This window comes from Phyllosticta citriasiana, assembly GCF_038021145.1.
Source record: "Phyllosticta citriasiana strain CBS 120426 chromosome Unknown IWZ02scaffold_2, whole genome shotgun sequence".
NCBI lineage: Eukaryota > Fungi > Ascomycota > Dothideomycetes > Botryosphaeriales > Phyllostictaceae > Phyllosticta > Phyllosticta citriasiana.
In genome coordinates this window covers 989954-1015355 of record NW_027117279.1, presented here as the reverse complement: position 1 = coordinate 1015355, position 25402 = coordinate 989954, and the positions used below count along the sequence as shown (strand labels likewise).

At 54.4% G+C, this 25402-nt stretch overlaps 6 protein-coding genes across 6 annotated transcripts; 4 read left to right on the top strand and 2 right to left on the bottom strand.

The window, feature by feature from the left end:
* Positions 1–115: 115 nt before the first annotated feature.
* Positions 116–5031, bottom strand: IWZ02DRAFT_467529 (uncharacterized protein; the record flags this gene model as incomplete). Its single annotated transcript, XM_066768562.1, has 6 exons — positions 116–362; positions 472–1215; positions 1243–1966; positions 1992–4441; positions 4463–4703; positions 5007–5031. 6 exons carry the CDS (start codon positions 5029–5031, stop codon positions 116–118), a joined length of 4431 nt encoding a protein of 1476 aa, XP_066626087.1.
* A 435-nt stretch (positions 5032–5466) lies between these two features.
* Positions 5467–6876, top strand: IWZ02DRAFT_511319 (kinase; the record flags this gene model as incomplete). The annotated part of the gene is made up of 2 exons (XM_066770529.1): positions 5467–5800; positions 5899–6876. 2 exons carry the CDS (start codon positions 5467–5469, stop codon positions 6456–6458), a joined length of 894 nt encoding a protein of 297 aa, XP_066626086.1. The 3' UTR covers positions 6459–6876.
* A 1654-nt stretch (positions 6877–8530) lies between these two features.
* Positions 8531–9589, top strand: IWZ02DRAFT_371615 (pectin lyase fold/virulence factor; the record flags this gene model as incomplete). Its single annotated transcript, XM_066764579.1, has 3 exons — positions 8531–8950; positions 8999–9306; positions 9361–9589. The coding sequence occupies 3 exons, from the start codon at positions 8531–8533 to the stop codon at positions 9587–9589; spliced, it is 957 nt and encodes a 318-aa protein (XP_066626085.1).
* Positions 9590–9969: 380 nt separating this feature from the next.
* IWZ02DRAFT_128239 (pyridoxal phosphate-dependent transferase) lies at positions 9970–11626 on the top strand. The gene has a single exon (XM_066761595.1). It carries the CDS (start codon positions 10217–10219, stop codon positions 11498–11500), a length of 1284 nt encoding a protein of 427 aa, XP_066626084.1. The 5' UTR covers positions 9970–10216; the 3' UTR covers positions 11501–11626.
* Positions 11627–17512: 5886 nt separating this feature from the next.
* Positions 17513–18717, bottom strand: IWZ02DRAFT_128217 (uncharacterized protein). The gene has a single exon (XM_066761594.1). It carries the CDS (start codon positions 18535–18537, stop codon positions 17719–17721), a length of 819 nt encoding a protein of 272 aa, XP_066626083.1. The 5' UTR covers positions 18538–18717; the 3' UTR covers positions 17513–17718.
* A 4074-nt stretch (positions 18718–22791) lies between these two features.
* IWZ02DRAFT_128174 (uncharacterized protein) lies at positions 22792–24861 on the top strand. The gene is made up of 2 exons (XM_066761593.1): positions 22792–23682; positions 23775–24861. The coding sequence occupies exons 1-2, from the start codon at positions 23009–23011 to the stop codon at positions 24805–24807; spliced, it is 1707 nt and encodes a 568-aa protein (XP_066626082.1). The 5' UTR covers positions 22792–23008; the 3' UTR covers positions 24808–24861.
* Positions 24862–25402: the final 541 nt, after the last annotated feature.

Genomic DNA, 25402 nt, shown 5'->3' with positions numbered 1-25402 from the left:
CTATAGAAGATGAAGTGTAGGCGGGCTGGGGATCTCTAAATGACCAGAGACGTGGATACTGACAGCCCAGGGAGAAAGGAAACCGGCAGATATGCCTTCCAGTCCGTGGAAAAACTCACCAGCGCAAACCACCTCGAATCACAGCCACTTGGCCATTCTTCGGACAAAGAAGCGATCCATCTCGCATCAGCGCGCAGTGCTCTAAGTCCTTAATACCGGTCCAGCCCCGGGGTATGAAGAAGTATCGACGCAAAGGATCCAGGTCGATGCCAAAAGAATGTGGCTCCAATCTGAATGTGCACAGCCAAAGATCCGAGTCCAGATATGCTGACCTCGAGCCCGACATAAAGCCCAGGGGTACCCTGATTTTTTCCTAGGACATTTCGTGGAATTGTGAGTTCTTGAAGATATCCCAATGAACCATCGCGACTGTCGGGATTCAAAGAGGAGGTGTTGAACACCAGAACGCACTTGGTGATTTTTCCTCGAAAAGGCCCTATGCTGACCTGGACGAGCAAATGTTGGCGATCGGGGCCCCCGATTGCCCTCGTCACTTTCATGTAGTCTGCAAGTTTGTCCCACGAATTCGGCCCAAATGATTCCAGTGCAGTCGTCATCACAGTCCCCGTAGTTTCTTCCTCGCGAACACTCGTAAAGCTGTCGACGCGGGCGAGGGCTTTTCCCAGCTTCATGCGGCGTTGTTCGCTGAAATCGGTCCATTGGAATATTTGCACGTCGTGTGGGCCAACGCCTAGAAAAAGATCTTCTCGACTTGGGTGGTTCAACCATTTCCTGGTTTCACTGCGCTCGAGGTTTGCAGAGGCTCGTATCTTGCTGTCATCGACTGATCGAATTTGACATTCGTCTTGAAAGACAAGCAGAAGCAGCTTCGAGTCGCTGCTTAGGAGCATTTCCTTCGGGCGAGCTCCCGAGTCGACTTCGACGGTCGTCTTGCTGATCTGGTTGAGGCTCAAGTTTTTGGATTGGTCGACTCGAGCAACAACGACGCGTCTATCCATCCACGCAATGAGATTTTGCGCATCGTCGCTCCATTTTAGATTGCTGCGAGAAAAAAACCCATAATCTTTTGCCAGTTCTAGTGAATCACCTGTGCGGGCATCGTGCAGTGTGACCAGGCCCTCTTCATCGCCTGTGCAGTATAGTGTTCCCATGGGGGCAACTGCCAGGACATCGATGTCTTCAAATTCTTCATCACTCTCCGACGATGAATGAGATGCGCACGTCAAAGTCTGATCTTCGCTTGCCTCATCCAGAAATGTCCCTTCGGATGCACTGAAGAGAAGCAAATTGTCAGAGGTCCACGCGTTCAAGGTATTCCATCTGATGTCGTAGAAGCGGGTGCAGTCCGGACTGAAGGCCATATCCGTAACCAAGTCTTCTGACGGGAGCTGGTATAGCGGCGTCAAAGTAGCGAAATTCCAGACGGTGACCGTCCCGTCGGGGCGTGCGGACAGGAACAGTTTGCCGTTCGAGCTGGCAGTGATTTCGTGTGTGATTGCTCGCACTTCCTCATACTCGTCTGTCACGGGATGCCACTTGAAAATGCATGCGCCTTTGAAGAATCCAATGATGTGGCCACTGACGGGATTCCAGGTAAAGCGCGGTACACGTAGCCAAGATGATGACGGATGCGTCTTGTCCCGGAACTTGCCCTTTCCTATGCACCTGCCGATGCACTTGGCTCCCTCGACTGTCCACACCGCCAAGGGATAATTCGAATAGGACACTCCAATCTGTGTGGCATCTCCATTGAACGCTACACAGGTGGGACAGTTCATGATTGTCCCTTCGATATCGTGAGTCTCCCTTAGTAGAGCTGGATCAAGGACGCGCCAGCCTTTCTCAAATTCGTCAATTGGAAGCCACAACACGAGTCTGGTCGCCATGACTGTGTAGGCTTTGCTATCATTCACAGCAAAGGTAATCGTCATCGCGTCGTAGTTTGCTGGGTTTTGGCAGGTTGCAAGCACTCCCCCCCGACGGTATCGACCAAAGCTTGGTGCTCCGATAGCCGTAGCTGATCAGTCTGGTGCCCGCTCTGTTGAAGCTGATCGTCCCAGTAAACCCAAGAACGGCAATGTAGTGCCCGGCGCATATTACCTGCTCCGCGTCCACTTTGTCGGGAAGGTTGATTTTCGCTAGATTATCGTCCCACTTCTTGTATGACATGCCGGAGACGACGACTTGAGCCGAATCTGGATCGTGGAATCGACGGCGGATGAGCGAGTTTTCTGGACAAAGGGGAGGGACGAGTTTGTAAATGACGAAAGGGTCTGCGAGGAGGTGGATGCTAAATTTGCCAATCACTTTCACTAGGTCGACCGTCCACTGATCCAGAGTTTCCAGATCTGGAACCCGATGGAGCGTCTGGCTGCTCTCTTTCAGCAGTCTTTTGGTGACGCGACTGTATTTGCGTAAAATGTTGGATGAGCTGATCATAATCTCTAGCTGGCCGATGAGAGACAATGTGTGAATCCATGACAAAACAGCTGGACTTTGGAAGAACTGAATAAGGAGGTCCAGGGATTCGTCTTTGCGACTACTGTGCTGCAAGTGATGTGGCCAGGACACTGCAGCGTAGCAGATAAAAGGCTCTTTCAATTTGAAAGCCTCCGCATCCTGTAAGAGCTTGACGCGAAGTTCATCATCCATCAGAATTGAGAGACACTTTGCAAACAGTTCGCCGTGGGCTTCTCCCACATCAATCGCAAGCTCAGACTTCGTGATCTGGGTAAAGTATTCGCGAGCGGTCTGATGAACCATTTCGACCTGGCCGGCGCCATCTACGTGGATGAATTGCCCACAGATATCTCGTATCGTACTTTTGAGATCCAAGAACTCGGGGAAAGCTGGTCTAAGCGCTTCTGACAATTCCTTGAGATGCAGGGAGCGTTGCGAGCAGAGTGTCCACTGAAGCAAGACCTTTGAAAGGCGCCGATCGCTCCTCCGCAGGCTTTTGAGAATGTCGGTTTCCATGTGCTGGTAAAATTGGCTCATCTCGCCTGGCACCTCGTCTAGGACCTCATGAATGGCTTCTTCTGTGTGACATTGCCTGATTTGCTCAAGTACCAGGCGCGCCCAAAGGAAATTGCCATGGACTCGGCTCATTATCCTTTGCTTGATTTTTTCTCTGACCGCCGTGCTGCCACGCACATAACTCAGTCCCTGTTCGACCAGCAGCTTGATGTCGTTCACGTTGTGGCCGGTTCCATGTTTGTCGAATCTGCCTACGGGCAGCAGACGAGACACACGGTCGAATTCGAAGCTGAAAGAGTCCGTGCTGCGACTGAATATGCAAATTCGAATCGCCGTCTGAGACGAGGAAATATCTTTCAAAAGACTGATGAATGCTCCGGGTGAGTCGGATTCGTCCAGGGCATCGACTACCCAGTACAAGGGATACTCGACTGTCATTTTGAACAAAATTTCCTCGTAAATCTTTCGCCACATCATGGAGCAATCGGCCTTTCCGAGCCAAGAGCTCTCGGACGAAAGTTCTATCAAGGCGCGCCGAAAATCTGGTACGTCGCGAGCAATCTGGTACGCGAGAGACCTAAGAAGGTAACCCACAGACTGCTTCTGGATGTCGTTGGACCTGAAGAAGAAATATTGGCAATCGTATTTTGATCGCCGTAGCTGATCGATAAGGTAGCTTGAAATAGTCGATTTACCACTGGCCGGAGGCGCATTGTACCAAACGATTCGAGATCCTGGGGTCGGATCAATCCACGAGAGAATTTCTGGCTCGCCGAACAGCCATTCGCAGATTCCAGTGATCCTCTGCTGACGGAGTGCAACAAGATCATCTTCAGGGGTTGCCGAAACTGCCAACAGCCTTTGTATGGCCTTTTCCTCTTCAGTTGCTCGGCTGTGCAAAGCCCTGGAACTCGCATCTTTCAATCGACTCATGATGTCCTTGAGTGTTTTCAAGACGGTCTTGTAGTTCCTATCCTGAGGACTCGAAAATTTACAGACGTCGTGGTGGTCGGCATCGAGAGGAATAGAGATCTCGCTTGGGTAGCCCAGCACCGATGACTCCTTTTCCAGAATCTTGATCTTCGTGGGTCCAATTGCGGTCGCCAAAGTCTCGTAGAACGAGTAGATCAATAGTTTTGGTGCAATGTGGCGGAATTGCTCGTTCACGTCTTCTATCGTGGTAGATGTCTTTACCAAGTCTTGCACGAAGCCCTTTGGGGATCTGAGCGAAACCAACAAAACTCTGTTGAGGATTTTGGCCAAGTCTGTACCGCGGTGTGGAGTCGAGAGAAATACGACCCCAGAAACGGACTTGACGATGTCTTTATATTCCACGTCATTCTGGCCAAGGAGGTAGGCCTTCTTCACAACCAGTCCGCCCATGGAGTGGACCACGAACAGAATAGGCGCTTTTCCGATACGAAGAGGCTCGCCTTTGCTGCATCTGCCACGACGCATTTCTGACAAGAGCTCTTTCGCGAACGAGGTTATGTTCGAAATCCTTGCTGGAGTGCGAGAGGAGAAGTCGGCATTGTAACCAAAGGTCAAGATGCGTGCTTTCTTAATGTCTGGATCGAGTGGAAGCCAGTTCCCAGGCCAGAACATTGTGAGATCGTGGTTCTTGGACCACGTTTTTCGACTTCCACCTCCAAGCCCATGTACGAAGATAATGTCAAGAGGGGCATGACCCGATGGTTGGTGAACGACTTGAAGACCATGAATGTTTCCTTCGACAATGTCTGGAAGCAAATCATGTCGGTCGGTATTCAATTGGGGTTCTGGGATCGAGCTGGGCAGGATACGGTCGGAGAGATTTTTCGAACTGGAGATTTTGCGGATGCTCAAATCAAATAGTGATGGTCTCAAGGTTGACGCAGTACTTAAACTGCGTTCAGATTCAGTGTCCGGTGGGTTGTTGTATTTTTTGAGTGACTTGGTGGATCGAAACTTCTTTAGCTGTTTGGATTTTTGTCAGTGCAATCCACTGTGAAGAGCGAGCGAAAAATAACATTTTGTCATTTGTTCACTAAGCATTGATTTGCGGCACGTTGGTCCTCAAGCTGGAAACTGGCTGCGACTACCGCGAAAACCTTTGAAGAATAGAAAGAAAGAAACGCCTCCAGGATTCTTGGACTGATAGTCCGAATGATGTTGATGGAGGAGTTGAGAGAGCGCCCAAGTTCGAGGTTCCATTGAAGGACGACTGAGTCTTTCACGACTATCAGCAACGATTATGCACGCACGCAAGAGTCACTCAGCTCGTATTGGCGGGTTTGGTAGGGATCAGGCGGGTCACCTTCTGAAAAGAGGCGAGTTTTCCCTCATTTGCGCCAACAATGGATGTCTTGAGCGCTTCGCAACAAGTGGCCTCATTCTTCTGACCAGATTCCATCACGATAGATCTGAAGAGAATTTTCTTCAATCTAAGTGATTTCCAAATCATTCTGGCTACTTTTTTCCTTTTGAAACATGAGCAGGTCCGTGGGCATTGAGCTCATGAGCGCCAGCAGGGTGGAACAATCAAGGTCGAACGACTTTGTGGTGGATGCAAATGTCGTCGCGGCCTTTCCTGCCGGAAGTCGCGTCAAGTCCGCCATTCGACTTGCGAAATCGACATGGACAACCACAGCGCGCCTGCGAGTCGAATTTCCAGAAGGATTCGAGAGGGAGTACTTCCTCAAGTCTGATACCGATGACGCTGGTCATGATCTAGCAAAGGGAGAATTCCATGCCATATCTGAGATCTTCAATGTGGTCCCGGACATGGTACCTCGGCCGTTGTCTTGGGGAAAATATGCAAAAGGTCATCCAGAGACCTACTATACCCTGGCATAATTCATCGACATGAACGACCTGATCCGGATCGCCTCCCTGATCCGGATCGACTTTGCCAACAATTAGCACGGCTGCACAACGAAAGCAGGTCTCCGACTGGTCAGTTCGGTTTTCACACCGTGACTTGCCAAGGACAGACTCCTCAGGCCGTCTCCTGGGAGCATAGCTGGACAGCATTCTTCCTCAAGTTGCTACGCCATGTCGTGCGACTGGATTTCGAAGTGAATGGCTGCTGGGAAATGCTTGACTTATTGGAGCGCAGAGTCATGGCGCAAGTCACTCCGAACCTCATTGGAGCCCTTGAGCGAGATGGAAGACGTGTCGAGCCTTGCCTGATCCATGCAGATCTTTGGGAAGGAAACACAGGAACGAGTCGAAGGACGGGAGACGTCCTAATTTTCGATGCAGCCGCGTTCTATGCCCACAACGAAATGGAGACCGGAAACTGGAGGTGTCATTGTAACAAAATACACAGAAGGGTGTATAGAGACACTTGCCTGCGGTATGTCAGACCAAGCGAACCCGCTGGTCAATGGGACGACAGAAATCGAATGTACTCCATTTACTTCAACATCATATTCCCCGTCAATCATGGCAGCGCAGGAGAGGCAGTGCGACAGGCGTAAGTGAATTTTGACCAAAGCATGGTGTCGTCGTTGATAATCAGCCAGTGCATATGATAACATGTACTTTCTTGTCGACAAATACACTCCGTTTTCGAAGATTGAAGGGCCACGAAGGCTTATGAAGGGCGAAAGGGTCTTGTTGTCAGCAGAGAGGGACCACAACATTTCTTAATTTCTGAAGTTGTCGAATGAAAGGCGCTGAATTGTGGAAGAGTATGATACTGTTGCCATCCGCACATGCGAAACCGGTATCGAAAGGCTGAGCTTTGTTCAGGATGTCCATATGAATAGGCTAGCACGTCCGCGTGCCTGTTCATGGCCCCAAGGGACATCTAGTACTAGTTGACAATTAGTTTTCAAGAATGGCTAGTCTGTATTGAAATCCTTTGATGCAACACGGCCAGCGCACTATTGTGCGTTTCCGAGAAAATGGCAAATTTCGGGCTCATCTGCGGGTGCTGAGTGATGGCTCCCGGGCGTCGCCGTTGTGGTGAATGATAGCTCCCTAGTTGCAGCCATGGTGGTGGATTGCCGCTTGTTGGTTCAGCTGGGATGCCAGAAATTGCCATTTCTTTTGATACCCACTCTATCCTTGGTAAGTAGGCATCTTGTTTAGCAAGACTGTGCCAAAGACTTTCTGAGACTCAGATGATGCTCTGACTTCTTTCTCAATGCTCGACGCGGTGACAGTGCTTAGTGACTTTTGGAAGAGAGGAGAGGGCTGTTGGAGTTGCGTTGTGCAACGCCACCCTTTCTTGCCCAGACCTCGCTTGTTCGGTTCAGACGTCTTGTCATGTCCGAACGCGAGAGAGCTTATGCAATGCCGCCACACGAGGCGCTCAGTCGTGGCCATGACATCAACTGGTCAGAGCAATGGGCGTGCAGAGAAAGCAAAGAGGCACGACGGACCGCCGGCACGTCAAGCGGATCAACCGGGCAGATCTGTCGAGACTTTCAGCGGGAGATCGCTTAAGCTGAACATCCGACTTCGCTTTTTTCAATTGGAGCAGTTTCAGAACAACTGCCCAATCTTAGATGAAGTCCTTCTCCAGTCAAATTTGGTATGCCGCCGTCATGTGAGGAAGTGGCATGCTCGGCTAGGCTCCCGTGGACCCAGAGAGAGAGACCGGAAATACCTTGTTCTTAGTGGCCTGCAACTACAACGCGTGTTCGGGCCGTAGCATGTGGACGCGTCCGTCGTCTGCAGGTGGGGGCATCGGTACGACTCAATTTATCGTCTGATCGATTCCTAGATCTTGATATTGTCATGAGTCGAGATGGGGTCGGTTGGAGAGTGCGTGATTTGATGTCGCCTGGAATACATGCACCGCAGCCCGGGTTTCTTGTGGTGTTTTTGAGTTGCGGAAAAGGCTTGAGTTGAGCTTGAACGGGTCCTCTGAAGCTTGGCCTTGGCCCCTTGGAGGCCGAGAGAGACAAACAGGAGGTCGAACTGTTCCAGAAGCAAACATGGCATGCGTAAAGGGGCGCATTGCTTGGCGTTTCAACTGGCGTAGCGAGCGGGACCGCCAAGCCTTCTCTTACTGCATATCGACCTGGCCCGTGGGAGCAATGCCTTGGCGCCCACGCTGTCGAGTCTGGACTGTGGAAGTGGATCAATCAACTTCACCGAATCGATCCACATTTCCCGATGCGCTGTGTCTCCACTGTCCTACTTCGTTCGGACGTCCTGCCTCGGTGGCTGCCCGCAGCTGCGCTTTTGCCAGTCTGCGAAACGTCAGTCCCGTTTCATGGCTTTCTGACCCCCATGCCCCAGCAACTCCCAGATTCGCTTGGGTGATGCCGAGCGATTCAGTCGCTGCCGGAGATGAAGGGCCACGAACGGGTGTTGTTCTGGTGGAGAAATCGTCTGCGTGGACTTCGACATCGTCTGCTTCGTAGGCGAGCGCCTGGCTGTCATCCCTCCATATAAATGTACACCTTTGTCTGCCTTGAAACTTCATTCACCATCCAGTCCTTCCTGCTTCCATATTCCCTCTTTTCCAACAGTTGTGCCTGCTGTGCAGCCCACTATCACCATGAAGACCGCAGCTCTTGCAACCTTTGCTCTTTCCATGCTTGGCCAGCTGGCCCTGGCTGCCCCGACCAAGACGAACAACGAGAAGAGCAACGTCCTCGCCAAGCGTGCTGCCATTACTGATGGCCCCTCGGTCGGTTACGCCACCCTGAACGGCGGCACCACTGGTGGAAATGGCGGTGCCACGACCACCGTCTCCGACCTGGCCAGCTTCACCAAGGCTGCTACCGCCGAAGACGCTCAAGTCATTGTTGTCAGCGGTACCATCGAGGGCGGTGCTAAGGTCAAGGTCACCTCGAACAAGACCATCATCGGCCAGGACTCCAAGGCCATCCTGAGCAACATTGCTCTCTACGTCAAGGGCCAGAAGAACGTCATCATCCGCAACTTGACCATCAAGGAGGTTTTGGCCGAGTTCGGTGATGCCATTGGTATCCAGGAGTCGACAAACGTTTGGGTAAGTTTGGTCCCGGACGCGACCCCTGAGCACGACTGACAGGCCTAGGTTGACCACTGCGACCTTTCTTCCAACCGTGACCACGACAAGGACTACTACGACGGTCTGCTCGACGTGACCCACGCCTCCGACTACGTGACCATCTCCAACACCTACCTCCACGACCACTGGAAGGCCTCTCTTGTTGGTCACTCCGACTCCAACGGCGATGAGGACACCGGCCACTTGACCGTCACCTACGCCAACAACTACTGGAAGAACATCAACTCGCGTATGCCCTCGTACCGCTTCGGAACTGGCCACATCATCAACAACTACTTCGAGGACTGCAACGACGGAATCAACACTCGCCAGGGGTAAGTAGAAGCAGTCTTTCCGGCGTGACTTACAGGTTGCTAATCCCATGACAGTGCCCAGCTCCTCGTCGAGTCCAACGTCTTCTCCGGCCTGAAGAAGCCTCTGTACTCGACCGATTCTGGCTACGCCACCGTCAACGACAACGACTTTGGCGCTGGCGAGAACGCTGCTGAGGCCGGCAAGCTCTCCAAGTCTGACCTTGGCTACGAGTACACCCTCCTTGGCTCCGGCAAGGTCAAGTCCGCCGTTGTTGGTACCGCTGGTGCCACCCTCACCTTCTAAGCGATGGCCTTGCCTGACGGAGAGTGAGTGAAGGTTGCATTTGGTAGCGGTTCTCTTGAGAAATCTTGTAAATGATTGTATCGAGCATAGCATGGCAATGTGCATTCGTTCTCTGGATTGACTTTTCAGCATCGACTGAGTGTTTGCCGCGTCCTAATGTGTCTTGAATCGTGTGCAACAAGCTACAGTCATTCCCAACAGACTCATGCAGACGTTGAATCAGCTGCAGATGTGCGAAAATGTAATCCTGGAGTGCATCGTGTTGTGCTCGGAGAGTAAGAGGGCTCCAATCAGACATGCTTTTCCCTGCTGGTTGCGGAGTTTTCCGAGCCGGTCGATGGTCGTTTCTCCACGATGATGGTGAGGGGCCGAAGCGAGTAGGACTCGTGATCTTGTGGTCCGAAATGGCTGGTTGGGCGGTTGATGAGTAGAGAAGTCGTGGCAAAGTTTGGCGTAGGAACATAGAAGCTGGCACTGGACAGGGTCCGCGTGTCGGCCCAAGCTCCCTGGGCTTTGCCCGGTATCGATAGCGCTTCTCCGGCACGCGTAAATCGGCAAGAAGCGGCCTACATCCAGGAATGGAACAGTCATAGTTTCTTTGGCCCCGTCGCCTCGCATTGTCTACTCATGAAACCTCTTCATTCCCTTCGTTCTGTTCGCAAATCTTGTCCTTCTCTTTCATCGCACTCTCAATTCCTTCCTGGTGTCGCTAGAGCTCTTGATCGCCTCCCGAACCAACGACGAACAATGACGGGCAACACACCTCTACACAACTTTTACCCTGGACCCTCTGCCAGAAAGCTCGAGGCCACGGCATCGCATCTTACCAATGGCGAAACAAATGGCTCTGTCAACCACTGGGCAACGCCTGGTCCAGCGGCCTTTGATTTCCGTTCCGACACCATCACGACCCCCACCGCTGCCATGCTAACAGCCATCTCTGCAACTACGCTTCTCGACGACGTCTACCAAGAAGACCCAACCACCAATGCCCTACAAGAATGGATTTCAGATATGACTGGCAAGGAAGAAGGTCTTCTCGTAATGAGTGGCACCATGGGCAACCAAGTTGCGATCCGCGCGCACCTGGCCGGACCACCTCACGCCGTCCTGTGTGACTACCGCGGACACATCCTCACCGCCGAGGCCGGAGGAGTCGCCAGCTTGTGTGGTGCCATGGTCCAAGGCGTAGTGCCGGCCAACGGACACCACTTGACACTGGAGGATGTCAAGGCGCATGCGAGCCTGAGCGACGATATCCACGCGTGCCCAACCAAACTGATAAGCCTGGAGAACACCCTTGGCGGGACAATCATGCCGCTGGAGGAGGTCAGGAGAATCAGCAATTGGGCGCGCGAGCACGGTATCATTATGCACCTGGATGGAGCCCGACTGTGGGAAGCGGTTGCCGCTGGCGCTGGATCCATGAAGGACTTTTGCGACTGCTTCGACACCGTGCAACTGTGCTTCAGCAAGGGACTGGGAGCTCCCATTGGAAGCATCATTGTCGGTTCAAAGTCTTTCATCAAGCGCTCGAGGTGGATCCGCAAATCGATTGGCGGTGGCATTCGCATGGCTGGTATCCTCTCCGCAGCAGCAAGAACGGCTGTCGAGGAGACCTTCTTGGGGGGCAAACTTCAAGAGACGCATCAAAAGGCCAAAAGGGTTGCGACGACGTGGGAAAGGCTCGGCGGAAGATTGACCATGCCGACGGAGACAAACATGGTCTGGTTGGATCTGAAGGCAGCCGGCGTCGATCAAGCAGATTTTGTGAATCTGGCCCACCAAAATGGCATTGATACTTGGGGTCCGAGGAACATCATCCATTACCAGGTCTGCGAAGAAGCTATACAAAGGCTCGAGCAGACCATGGAACAGGTCCTGGCCAAGGCCAAGAACGGGACAAAGTAAAAACGGGACTTGTGCGATCTCTTGTGCATCTTTCTTTCTGTCATCTCCTTTTTTCTTCTCTTTGTCACGTTGAAGTCATCATGAGCGTTCAGTCAAGAGCCAGCTGGACAAAAAATGGCAAGAATTTTTGGTCTGGGTTTGCAATAGACGCTGGAAAACAACGTTTCTCCGAGGTGACATCACCGATTCGGCTTTTCTTATTCACCTTTTGTCTAGTCGATTTCTCGTACTCGCGCGCCATCCAGCTGTAAATGGCTGAACAATGGGTTCGGCCTCAACATTCGACGTTCATGAGGACCTTGCCACAAATCTTTGTCCGTCACGCTATGCCTGACACGCCTGCAGGTGTTTGGCAAACTTCATACTTTCGACCTAAGCTTTTCAGGCATCGCGGCGCACTTCGGCTGTAGTTGGACTTGCAGCCCCGTTTGCCTAAAAGAGGCAAGTTGATCCACAAATCAGACGTTAAGGATCCCGACGGGTAGGGCGCCGATTACCGAACATCGATCCCGCAGGTACGTACTCAACACACTCGCCATCCACTGACGCATCATCAGCTGAGATGCCCCAGGCCTCCACCATCATCAACGACGAGCCGGCGCGTTGCAGCACGCAGCTTGCACCGCCTGATGGGTTACGTGATGGACGCGGCCGTGCGCCCAATCGTGGCAGGAGTGAGGCAGTGCTTACCCATCTCTCTAAGGCTCACGCGAAGATCGAGTTCCCACAACGAGTTCGCAAGTAACATAGAGCCGGTATGGCAGAGCCGTGGCTAGTTGGCCCGCCAGCAGAGCCGTCCGTTACGCGTCGCAGGGCAATTCTCCAATCATCGCGTCGCTCGGTCAGATGGGAAGAGCCGAGCAGCCTCGCTCATGCGTCATTGGGGCTCTTCTTGGACCGACAACGCGTACACCGCGTGGGAACGTTGGAGTGCCGCAGTCACTGATCAGCCTAGGTAGCTGTTGCGTAGGCGCTTCATTTCCTTTTTCCGCGCAGCCGTCCTTGTGCGCAGCAGGTTTTGGGGGGATGTAAGATGGCCGTTGAAAAGGGCCACGGCCGTGCCGTTTGCGGCGAAATCATCACGTCTTTATCTGCCATCATCCATTGACAGACCTCTCGTCTCTACGACTATTTTACATTCCAGTTCCTCCCTTGCGTTGCTCCAAACTACCAATTACCTACCCCAGCTAGTTACCCGGTCACCACGCGAGCAATCCAATTCCATCCCACGGCAACCATGACTGCATTCCTCGCCTCCCAATTCGTCGGCCTGCCTGTTTTCATCAACGACTTTTCCGTCTTCGAGTCGCGCAAGCACCATGGCGGGGCGCCACACGTCAAAAAGCCGGCCTCGACTTCTGCCCAGTCGACGCCGCCTCCCGTCGAGCAAACCAGACGGGACCCTGAATGGCGCGGTCTGCTCAGCCTGCCCACGCCAGAGAGAAAGCCCATCGAGCCCTGGACCATCTACTTTCGCTTCCCGATCGTCCTCGAGCGCAAGGAGCTCGACGACTCTGGCCGCTACGAGTCGAATGGCAACTTGGAAGAGCAGGATTGAGTGAAGAAGAAAGAGACCACGAGAACTGAGGAGACGACGTTTGGCGCTCTTCTGTGGCGGCTCTGTCTCGTCGCGTCGACGCCTCCATACCCATCACATTGCCGACCACCAGGCCATTCATTTGAGCTCTGCGTCGGTTCGGCTTTGCCCCGACGCAGACGCAGACACTATCTTTCCTGACGCCGTCAGCTGCTTCGTTCAGCACGGCCGCGTCGTGTCGTGAGCTGCTCTACGCAAAACAGACGACGCCACATCACACATCACCGACCACCAGTCACACACAGTCGCCTTCCGCCGCCCTTCCTAGCTCAGCTGCTGCCATGTCAATCGTTGCGCACGGCACGACGATGGCGGCGACAGCGGCTCCCACAACCTCAACCACCATCACCCCTTTCACTCACTCAAACACATGTCGACGACAACAACGACGACCTCAATCACGATACCCACGCGTCCACGACTCTTCCACTTCTTCTTTAATTTCCTCTCATTCTTCTCACGCCCCTTCCATCCCTCCGGCAGCCGCCGCCCTGCTGACGCTCAGTCCGGCGCTGCGTTTTGAGCTGCTCTGGCACGGTGTGCGCGCCGTGTGGGCGCGGGTGGTGGCTGTAGCTGCTGTCTCGTCTAGCTCGAGGGGCGCTGGTGGGCGTGTGTTGGTGGGTGGTTCGTGAGATGGATCTTGATTTCTTTGGGGGAGAATGGTGGGTGGGTAGGACTTGCGTTTTGTTTGTCTTTTTTTTTTTTTTTTGTGTGCTGAAATGGTTTGTGTGAGGAGGTGGTCTTTTATGTGTCTGTCTATGTGAGAGGACGGATGGGATCGAAGTGCTGTCTGAACGACAATTTTATTGTGACGAGATGTGTGTATGGTAGACGAAACTGAACGGCTTCTGGAAAATTTGAACGATACCAGTGCTTGAGACATGCTTTCCATGTTGCTGCTCTCCACGTGCTGTTTGTTAGCCTGCTCTCCAGTCACGACGTATGTCTTGCAAGAAACTTGAGCTTTCAAGATCGTATTAGCCTTTCTATCTACCAATTCCCCACACCGCGAGCAAGGAGTTGTCGGAATGCTGGTAGCAGCGCGTTGTAACTGTTCTGAAGAGCCGCTCAAGCTGCCGAAGGGTGTATGCCATGGAGGTGTAAAGTCGGAAAAGTTGTCGTAGGTTGGTAGAAGGAGACGAGGCGAGCACCAGAGTCTTTAGGAGCAGAGAGTGCGCTGATCACTGCTCTCTACCCATGCCAGGCGGCATAGATGGCAGCTTAGTCCAGCTCCGCCACCTGCGCTTTTCGACTCGAGCTGGTGGATTGCGCGCGCGAGGCTCGATCGGTCCGGCGTTGCGGTCTCCCTTGAAGACGTCCACGCGTCGGAGATGCATGGCGCAGGCTTGGTTGTAGCGAGCATCATACTGTGCCCTGTGGCGCTCCGACGTTTCCCGCGCTGCCATCTTCTCTGCTGCTGCTAGTGCCTCATCCTCGGTGGCCACGTAGGGCTCGCCGGTCAACACCTCGGGCTCAGGCGCCCCTTCAGGCTCATCAGGATCAGCCTCGTCGACTCCGGAAGGACACGAATGGTGACTGGCTTCGCTCTCAGCGTCATGCTCCTCCTCCTCCTCTTCAGGCTCAGAAAGGTATTGGTCATACTTCTTGAACAAGGTCCTCATGACGAACTGCCACGTTTGCGTATCTTCGTCGCTGTCCGTGTCCTGGTCCGAATCCATCTGGTCCAAGGTCGTTCGCGCGACCAGTTCCAGAGCCTCCCCTCCCAAGCGAGACAGGACGTAGGCGTGCTTTGCGGCCTCGTCCTCGAAATTGTCTCCGTCCTCAGCCATTTTCCAAAACACTTGGTCCTCGAAGGCGGCGAGGGCATTGGGGTCGCCGGAGAAGACTTCGGGGTCTGGGGCCGCGAGGGTTCCCGGAGACGAGGCGTCGTCATCTTGAAGCATCAGCGATGAGTCGCACCGGGGACGCTGTACTTCCTCGTTTTCTTTCAGAACGGGAGCCACTGTTGGCGCAGGGCGCAAGGGCAAGGTGAATGAGAAGTCGCATGTTGGGAGACTTCTTGGTCGGTTATCGGAGCGACTTGGTGCTTGGAATGGGCTCGTTGGCTTGGCGATCGTATATGGAGTTGCCTTCAGGGCCTCCGTTTGGGGGATTATAAAGCGGAAGGGCTCCTCAGGCTTGAGCTCCGAATGGCGTTGTATAGAAGATGCAGTGTGGGAGTCTTCGGTCTTAGCTGTGTTGACGACTGGGCTTGATGAATCGACCTGTTCAGACGATCGCCGAGCCTGAGGAATATCCTGAGAATCAAGACCCTTTTTGGACGTGAGGGGCTCTTTGGAAGATGCAGACTCCACTGAGGATGCTGGCTCTTGCTGGCCTGGATCTTCCAGCTCAACATCAGCCTGCAGCAGCTTTCGCTTCGGACCCTGCGCTGCCATGGAAGGGGTGAGCAAGGCAGACGCCTGTATATCGAGAGAACCTGCTTCATGTGAGTCGGAAAACTTTGAAAGACTTTTGCTGGATCTTTTTCCGGATGCTTTCGCTTACTTCTCAGCCCTTGAATCTCCCTGTCCTTCATCCGGAGCTGGAGCTCAAGCAGCTCAATGCGGGTGGTCTGCGTGATGATGCCGTTGAACAGGGGACCGGGAGCATCCTCGTGGCGGATGTGGCGCTGAAGGTCTTCGGGGCTGCCGATTCGCGCGTCGCCAGCCCAGAACCCCAACCGAGATCGAACACCAGGCTCGCGGGCGAGAGGTCTGATATACTGATAGCCCTTTGGCCTGGGCATGTCGGCAGAAGTTGCTGATGTGGTTGCCGCTGGCTGCTGCGAACCTGTGGGCTCCGTGATCTGGTGAATAGAGCTCATCTTGTATAGCTGGTCGAATGTGGATTGAAGACGAGAGTATAGAGAGGTCGACGAAGACTTTGTAAGAGGTGAGGGTTGAGGCTGACTGGAAGACCGAGCGGCGAGGATGTGGTTGAGGATTGGTGTCGTCAACTCGGTTGTGGTGGTGGTAATAGAAAGCAGCGGGCAGGTCGGCGGGCTTCTTCAAAAATAAACACCAGCCTGTGTGCGTCGAAATTTTGTCCAGCCTGGCAAACAGAAGGAAGGCACGATCGCCAAGCTAACCAGAGTTGGGCGCCCACAACAAAATTACTTAGCGACAACTTCGAAGTGTTAAATTGGTGACTGGCAGGGGCTAAACGGGGAAGATGGCCCAATGACTATACATGTACGACTCGCAAATCAGGAAACAAGGCAGTGACTTTCTACTGCCAGGTGCTTTGACGTGCAGCCATCAAAACACAAGAGGACACACACGTTTCGCTCAACTCTGGAGGGGAAGCCTGCGCTGTCAAAAGCCATCTTCAAAAGCATTGTGGCGTCAGAGATAGGAAAGCACAACGGACTCAGACAGAATGGAACATAGGAAGTTGAATTTTCTAGGGAGTTGGTACGTCTTTTCCCCAGCTCTCATCATGTGGCAGCGGGTGAGCTGTTCTCTTTTGCCCCGATTTCTGAGCCGACGACAGCGGAATATTGGGTAATGGTGCCGCAACGAGAGTTGTCCCACTCTCTTCCTAAAGGTTGGATGACAGCGGTTGAGGGGAAGCAATGTGTTGGCTGCTCCCTACCTTGTACGAAGTCATGTGTGTGGGTTTCCCCGTCCGCTAGCAGCGGGAAGACAGACCAAACAGCCAAAAAAATCTAGAGAAAGTCCACAGCAAGAGGACGCAATACATGAGAACACCAAATGCTGAACGACTTGCGATATTCAAAGTCTTGGTGAATCGACTGCTTCTATCTTCAAACTGAACGATGACTGGAGAAGCGCTGCCCGGAAAGGCTTCTGAATCTCCAGATGTGTTCTTGAAAAAAGTCCTGAGCTAGGAAAAGGAAGATCTTGAAGGCAACTGCTTTGACACCTACATGGCTTTGCGGACTTACAAGGCAATCGATCCAGGTCTTGTTATCGTGGCATCATGCCCAGAATCACTGTGTCTGGCCATACTGTGTGGACATCGCCCATGGCCCTTGGTTATACACCTTGCCTACGGTTTGCTGCCACTGTGAGCAATCATGTTTGCGGTGGGCCCTCTGTGAGAACAACATGTATCCAAACCGGCACTTTTTCAGATAGCCGGACTGGATGCAGCCGTCAAACGAGACCAAACTGGCCTTCCTGTGTGGGCGCGCCTCCTAAACACGAAAGATCTGACCAAGCAGTTTGGTTGGCAACGAGATGATCGCATACGCGACCGCAGAAGCAAAAAGCAGCTTCGAAAACGGCTTGACACCCGAAGAGAAAGCGACGACGGCGAAAGCAGCTTGGTCGTTAGAGTTGTGGCATAAAACCCCAAGTTTGAGTCTGAGGCTGATGCGCAGCGTTCATGCCCTCAAGGAGCAAAACCCAGAGAACAATCGAAATACACTGAGCTAGAAGACCCAGGCGCATTCCTGCGCATCGAGGAACCTGTTAGGGCGAGTCATGGGGAGCGTTCGAGTCCCAGCTTGCAAAATCCCATGGTTACATGTGCCACAACTGTTGGCCCCATTCCATGAACGTAGAGAAAGACGTTACGAAAAAGAAATCTCGCACCCCCACCACCAACGGCAGCAGCAGCAGCAGAGCCACCACGGGCAATGCAGCCGCCTGTCTCAGATGGCGAAGCCGTTAAGCCACCGCACGCAAGTGGTGGATCGGCTGGTTGGATCACCGCCACGGCTGTCCGGTGGTGGAAAAGCCGTTTCCACAGGGCTGGTCAAGCCAGACAAAAACATCGTGAATAGCAGCCAGCCAGCCACCGTGCCTGGCATCGGCAGACGCAGGCAAGACGGGCTGTTCCCACTTCCCCATGTACCTACCTTTTGCTCCAATACAGGGAGTTCCCGCGGCATTCTCGTTCCTCTTCGTCCGAAATGATGGAAGTCAAGCGCCACGACATTTTCTGCCACAGCAAAGATGAGCGAAACATGACGATCGCGACGCGATGCGAGGCAAGAGGGGAGTCGGCAACAAGTGGTTGCAGAAATCGCGCTGCCGCGGTTAAAAAAGACGCACGATGCAGGCGTCCGTGGTGTTGAGTCCAAAGAGTGGGAGAGAGCAGGGGGGCCAGAAGCGCCGCCACAGAACTGCATGAGCAGACGACGACGGCGGCGACAACAACAACAACAAGAACAACAAGAAAGATATGTGGCGGACATGACGACTGTCTCCTCCGAGATCATTCGAGACGGATGCATGGCTCGAGATTGAGACGTGGGATTTGTTTGCTTGTATGTGCTTCTCTGCTTTTGCCAGTGCACAACGCACACAGCAGCGCCGACGGGTTTCGACATGGCATGGCATGGCATGGCATGCTCGTTACGGAGCACTGTGGGGAACGGAGAGCCTGACTTGCCACGCGCTGCACTGCAGAGAGGCTGGTAGACGGAGATGAGGGCGGCTAGATGCGACGGGCAGAACATGGTGTACATGTGCCTTTGATACGAGCGTTGCGATTGCTGGCAGGCGTATCTTTAAAGGACGGCGCCTGGAGGAGTAGAATCATGACGTATGAAGGTGTTGAACGGGAAGACGACAGAAAGATATCCTGTTCCCAACCTCTTGTTGTTGCGGTGGTTGGTCGGTCTTGAACTTGCACCAGATACAGCATCGCTGGCCACAGATCTGAACCGTGGAGACGGCACGAGGAGATAACATGGTGGTGGTGGCGGCGAGTGGGCAGGTTTGGATGCTGGTATCACTCTGTGCTGTGACGTGTGGGTACATGGGCACAGCTACAGGCTAGGCAAAGGACTGCCTACCGCATGTAGACAGCGGAGCGGGTCCAAAGATGACCCGCATCCCCCCCCACGCGCAGGGGCGGCGGATAACCGGAGCGCGCGCGTGTTTGGACGCGCTCTGGGAAGCGCAAGAGCACACTATTCCGGGATGCTTGGCAAGGGGTGTTGCTCGCGAAGTCGGCTGCAGCATGGGAAACAACATGTACAGGGAATTTCAATTTCATGAGCGTCCTCGGCTAAGCTCGACAGGGCCAATGGATGCTGCAATCGACTACAGCACAGCGCATGCCTTGCTGCAACGAGCCGTGTTGTACAGCGGTTTGTAGATGTGGTGTCAGCGGTTACGTGGATGTTGAGGGCGTAGACGCAGACAGGGTTCCGGTCGCCCGCCAGCTTTCCTCGGCCATGTCGCCAAAGGTGGGCTGTGGCGTCAAAGACGACAGATTCCGGGTTCTGAAGAAGTCTCGTACGACCGGCCACGGGCTGCAGTGAAAGCTCATCTCAGCGCGGTGCAGGGCCATTGCAGTGCCGCATCTGGCCATCGATTGGCCCCCGTGGAGTGCGACTTGGCGCCGATGAGGATGCAGGACGGGCTTGGTCATCAAGTGCGTGGCTCATGGTTGCAATGGAGGCCGTTGTAGACACCAGAGTCAGTTGAAAGGTAAAGATGGGCGACGTGGGCTCTGTCGTACCCGGGCAAACGCGAAACATAGCTTGCCAAGTCGCGCCGCGACGCTCCCAGAGACGCGGACCAGCGCTGCAAGCGGCACGAGGCGGGGTTAGAAGGAGAGAGATAAAAGAAAAATGGCTCGCTCCCTTGCAGTGTTACCTAAGAAATCTCCAGCGAGTGAGGGAAATTTGGGCAAAATCGGATCCGTCTCCAACACCAGTCGCGGCGTCTTACTCCTGCCTCGACAAGGTCTGGGCCCACCGGTGAAAGCACATCACCCGAGGTTGTGATTGCTCACGGCGCCTCGCGGAATGACGGGACGGGACGGGGCCCTTGTTCAGTTCCCTACTCTGTCTGCGAAACGGCATTGAGTATTGCCGAAAAAGGCCCTAGGTGCAGACACTTTCAGTGATCCAGTCCTCGAAGACCACTTTTTGACAGGGCAACCGCTCCTCCACCTTCTGCAACCCCGCCGATAAGCGCATCTCATCTGGACGACGAGCAGCCTTCACATGGAGAGGGACACCTGTGTGGACTCAGGCTCTCCGCTGAGGGACGCGCAGACTAGACGCGTGTCGGTGAACCATGTCTCGATCTGAGTATGTCAGCGGTGGTAAACACCATGCTGAGAAGAGTGAAGTATATTCGCCTCCCCTGTGAGGCTGGCCTCTTGTAAACCGATCATCCCTGGAGACGGACGGGGAATGTAGGAGTACGACATGCCTCGCGCAGGCCAATCGACATTCCTGATTGGCAATAGTGCCGCCGTGCGTCAAGAAAGTTTACCCCAGACCAACCCATGGTGAATCGCTGCCAACAACGGCAGACCGAGCGCGGAAAGTAGGGGCAACATAGGTAGCAAAGGGGGAGCAGCCCATGCCTCGTCGGCAGCGAAGGCGGAATGGGTGCAGAGCAAGTCTGGAGCCCAGGTATGGCATGGGGGCAAATTGGCTCTTTTCTCCTCTCCATTTCTGAATGGTCAGTGCTAGCGACGAGGATGCTGAGGTGGAGCACCAAGACCACAGAACCCCCGGGCCGACCCCGCCTGCTGCTGTCGAACGGTTGACGACAACAGGGCTGTGGCAGCGTGGGCGGTGTTGGTCGATTACCCCGGCCAAAGCCAATGGCACACTCTTGAAGCTTATGTACATCGCGCTGCCATGCGTGAGAGGCTTGCATGGGGTTGGAGATGAGCCCTTGAGCAGTCTTGATTCCGCAAAATGGACCGAACATAGGCACTTGGCCTAGTGCCTGAAGCCATGCATCATTGCGCCAGTCGATCGAGGGTGACGTTTGCCCGTGAGGCCAAGACGGTTGATCTGCCAAACATTCGATATCCACCCTTCGATCCAGACCTTTCAAAAAGGTGATGCTCCCGGAGGCTCAGGGGAGCCGCGGCCTTGATTCGGCAAGGCGGATCCAGCCAAGTGGAAGAACGGCATCGCGGCAGGACGGACGGGACATCGGGGCATGCCGGGTTTTCAGGACGAGAAGCTCGGCAATGGCACGCAAGTACCTGTACACGATTGGGAGCATTCAAAACTGGACGATGGAGGGAAAATATGAAAGAATTGAAAGGAAATTGTGGCGAGTTCTCGCGCAGAGATGGACGATATTTTGCGCAGGGGCGACGTTTGCAGACGCAGGCCGATTTGACGCGCTAGAGGTAGTACGCACAATGGCATTGAAGCTCCAAAGGGACGGCAAGGATTAGCGGGGCAGGCCAGTGGCTGGCCGAAACCCCTTGGTTCCGTTCCTGAGGCACAGCACAGCACAGCAAAAGAGGGTCCAGGTGGTTTGAGGGTGCTGAGGTCTGATGTAGGCGCAAGGATGGGTTGGCGAGCGCCACAGGGGGCAGAGGGAGGAGCGGAGGAAGAGAAGAGGGGGCTCGGGGAACGTGCTCCCGGTCGCCGCAAGAGAATGGTCGTGTAGTGGTTGGTAGCGGTGGCGACGGTCGGTGCCAGTCAGCACTTTTTTGAGGTTGAGGCAGCCCGAGTCTTGGAAACGTCTGCCATTGGGCGACAACCCCAGACCAACCCCGCATCCGAACGCAGTCAAGACAAAGCCAAAACGCCAGCTGGAATCCTGTCCTGCATGCAGCAGTCAAAGGCCGACGTGATGCCTGCTAAGTACTGTGCTTTGTACGTATACTGTGCTGTGCTGTGCTGTGCTGCGCTGTGCTGCAGGTAGCCTCTGCGGAGACATTTTTCTACGTCGTCGGGGTAGACCGGCTGGGCGAGTCGCAGAGTTTGCGCGGCGGCGACAGGGCTGAGCGAGGCGCCCGCAACATTCTCTAGCTCGGTGCACCGGTGCTTAAACGGGGAGGCCGTTTGATGCTGCATGCGGGCGGCACCAAGGAGGAGGATCCGACCGACGCGGTTGCAGTCGCAATGGCTCTCTTAGCGACGCACGAGAGCGGAGGTTCGATGACAAGGTGTAGATGATGGCCTTCCCTTGCAGCAGCGAGGTGTAATCAATGGAGTTGAAGACGGCGCCCGAGCACCCGACACTTGCAGTGCAGTCCACCCAGCCGAGAGGGCGGTGAGGGCAGGCGTGGCGCGGGGAGGGGTCAAACAACAGGGCAGGCAGTGTGTGGGTGACAGGCTGGGGACACTGAGACGGGGTCAAAATTCATGCTCTACCGGCTCCACCATGATCATGTCTTCACCATCATCTTCACTACTACATGTATTGCTGTCCCTCACTGACTCGTCTCCCCCGGCTGGACATTAGGATCATCAGTGATCCTCATCGCGTCGTCGACCGGCAATGGACCAACTGTGGCCAGCGCAGATCCTCGTTCGCTAGATTCTTTCTCTGTCGCCCCCCGGACAGGCCAGACCTAATCCGCCCGAGAGAGAGAGAGAGAGAGAGAGAGAGAGAGAGAGAGAAAAAAAAAAAAAACCCCCCCGACAAAAAAAAAAAACGCCCAGGCCCTGCGTGCCGCCATTCAAGTGCCTTCCCTCACCAGCGGCGCCTCCACTCTTCTCGCTGTCCTTCCTGGCTGGCCAATTGCTGTCTCCGCGTTCCGCAAATATCAAACTACTTACCTACATAGTACGCCCTCCCGGGCCTCTTGTCTCGTCTCATCAATTCTGCGTGCCCTTCACTCCGCTCTTCCCCGCATTGCGCGCCGCCGGGCAACCCCTTCTCCCTCCGTCCCTCCCGCTCCCAGACCAGACACTCGACCTCGCCCACGGTTCCGTGGCCGAGCTAAAATCCTTGCCTTCTTATCTCACCTACTTCTGCCTCCTCGCCTCGCCTAATCCGGCCTTTGCTATAACTCATCGTCCTTCCTCCCTCGCCATTAGCCTCCGCGGTTGTCCCGGTCAACATTCCTCTGCCTCTCCCAACTCCTCCCAAGCCTCTTCCGGCTTGCACCACTCCACATCCCAAAGGCGTTCATGTGGGGATCCCGCCGCTCATAACATCCGACGAGACACTGCGGTTGCGTGCGAGGCGCCCCAATCTTCGTCAACCCCGTCGCCCACCATGGCCGAAGTGCTCCCCGTCCAGCTCTCTGACGGACAGTCTTACTTCTCGCCCTCGCCTCTGCGTCGCTCGTCGGCCTCTCAAACATCTTTCCTCGTCCCGTCCTACTCTGGCCGCAGGTGTCCAGTTGTCGCCGACCCATCCGAGTACTCGACGTCCCCAATCGCTCCTTCATCCTCGCCTGTCGACCGCCAAGACCCGCCTCTTCGATACCACTACAATGCCAACGCCTGCCGCATCCTGGACCGCCCTTCTCAGGACTCCATTTCCGATGAGGACGAGGACGACGGCCTGTCTTTTCCTGCCTACGACGACGACATCTCGCCGATGGACCGCCGGAATCCGTTTGAGCAACAAGGGACTGACCAAAAGGCCAAGCCCCAAGCTTCCAGCGACTCCGCCACATGTCGCACAGACTCGGTCGTGTCCAATACCTCGACGCCTGAGCCACTGCCCAATGCCGAAGACGACACGGCTATAAAACCAGAACCCACGCGGCACGTCGACTATCTCTCTCACGAGTGGCGGGAAGAAGACATTTGGTCGTCTTGGCGACACATTACTAGCAATCGCAAGACGTACGGCGAAAGGTCACGTTTGGAGAATGCTTCGTGGAGAACGTGGGCAAAAGCCAAGTACCGCTTACGCACGGTTTCGCCCGAGACGCTCAACTGGTGAGTTTCGATTCGGTCAGCTGACAGATTATCACGCCGCCGTCACGCCGCCCACGCGTTTTCTTCGGATCCGATGCTGATGGAAAATATAGGCTCAAGGACTGTGATGTGACTTGGCTATATGGCCCATTGCAAACCGCATCTTGCAGCCCGCTTTCACATCCCGTGTCCGAGGCAAATAGCCAGATCTCGAAAAATAATTCCTTCATCAACAAGAAGCCGATTCTCAAGAAGCGCAGCATGTCCGAGGTCATGCTCCAGCGATCAATATCAAACTCGTCGCTGCTGAAGCAAGCTGCTTCGGCGGTCCAGGCCCAACAGTGTGGCGCACCCCTCCTCCGCGCGCACGAGAGGCCTTCATACGTTCGTGCTAATTCCGACTTTGTTTCGTCAACGCCATCAAAAAGCACGAGTCGAGACGCCACTGACTACTCGACCTCACGGTCAACGTCTGGCCTCCACACACCAGGCGATTGTGAGAGAAAACACATCAGGTTCGATGACAAAGTCGAACAATGCATCGCGGTTGATTGCAAAGAGGGAGACGAATACGACGAGGACGCGTGGAGAGAGCAGGACGATGAGGACTCGTCAGATGAGGGTTTGGAGATGAAGACGAAGCCAAGAAGATTATCGCGGAACAATTCCCGAAACGGCAGCTTTGGACCGGAAAACAAGACGATAGCTAAGCTTCCCGATACCACGCTCAAGTACCGCGACTCGCCCGAGGTTCCTGATCAGCCCGTCGCACACTCGTTAGGTTTCTGGAGGTCAAGTCGCCTGTCGCCATCGTCATCGCAAGAAACACTGCGGCCTGCTCAAGCGTCAAGCAACTTCCTCTTGGGAGAAGACGATGACGATGATGACATGTCATGGGAGCCATCTAACGCATTCGTGAGCCGACGCGACAGCGTTGTCGTGACTCATGATTGGCTTTCCCGGCCCGAAGAGGACGAAGGCGAAGGTAGCAGCGGACTTCGGCGGACGCCATCGGGAATGTTTATGCCTTACGTGGAAGACGAGGACGACATTGTTGCCGCGGGATTGTTCGGCAAAGTGGTCGACACGGTCAATACGGCCAAGGACATTGCCCATGTCATTTGGAACGTCGGATGGCGCAGTTGACGGGCATGAAAATTTTTTTTTTTTTCTTTCTTTTTTGGTCATTTTCCATTACGAGTTGGGAGCAATTTCACTAACAGCATTGGGCCCGGATCAACGGTGTTACACGGATTAATACTCGGTTTTCCTTGCAAGGGGACAAGTCATACAGGACGGGCCAAGGGGAATTGCGAGAATTGGGAACCCGGAGCAATTCAGAGAGTGCTGCACATTTCCCTTTCTCTCTGGTGGCTGATATGCACGCCTGGCATGGGTCTGCCGCAACGCTGCTAATGACGAGATGGCCTCGGCGAGGTATCTGGGAGGCTGAGCAGCGCCAACCACCGTCTGTGGTGTACGAACGAAATGGGGTCGATCAGACGCGATTTTCGCTATTGCTGCTACGTGCGTTGGCCGGTTAGGCTGGTGCCATGGAGCCGGCCGCAGCGGTTGTGGTGCTGGTGTGGCAGGCGGCGCAGCCACTGGCCTTGCCATTTTGGGCGGTGAGACCTCATGGACCAACTGACGTAAAAAACCTCACCTCCTTGTGTTTCTAGCTTGGAAAAGGTGATGCGAAGTGCGTATTTAGTACAGGAAAAAAAAAAAAAAATCATGATAG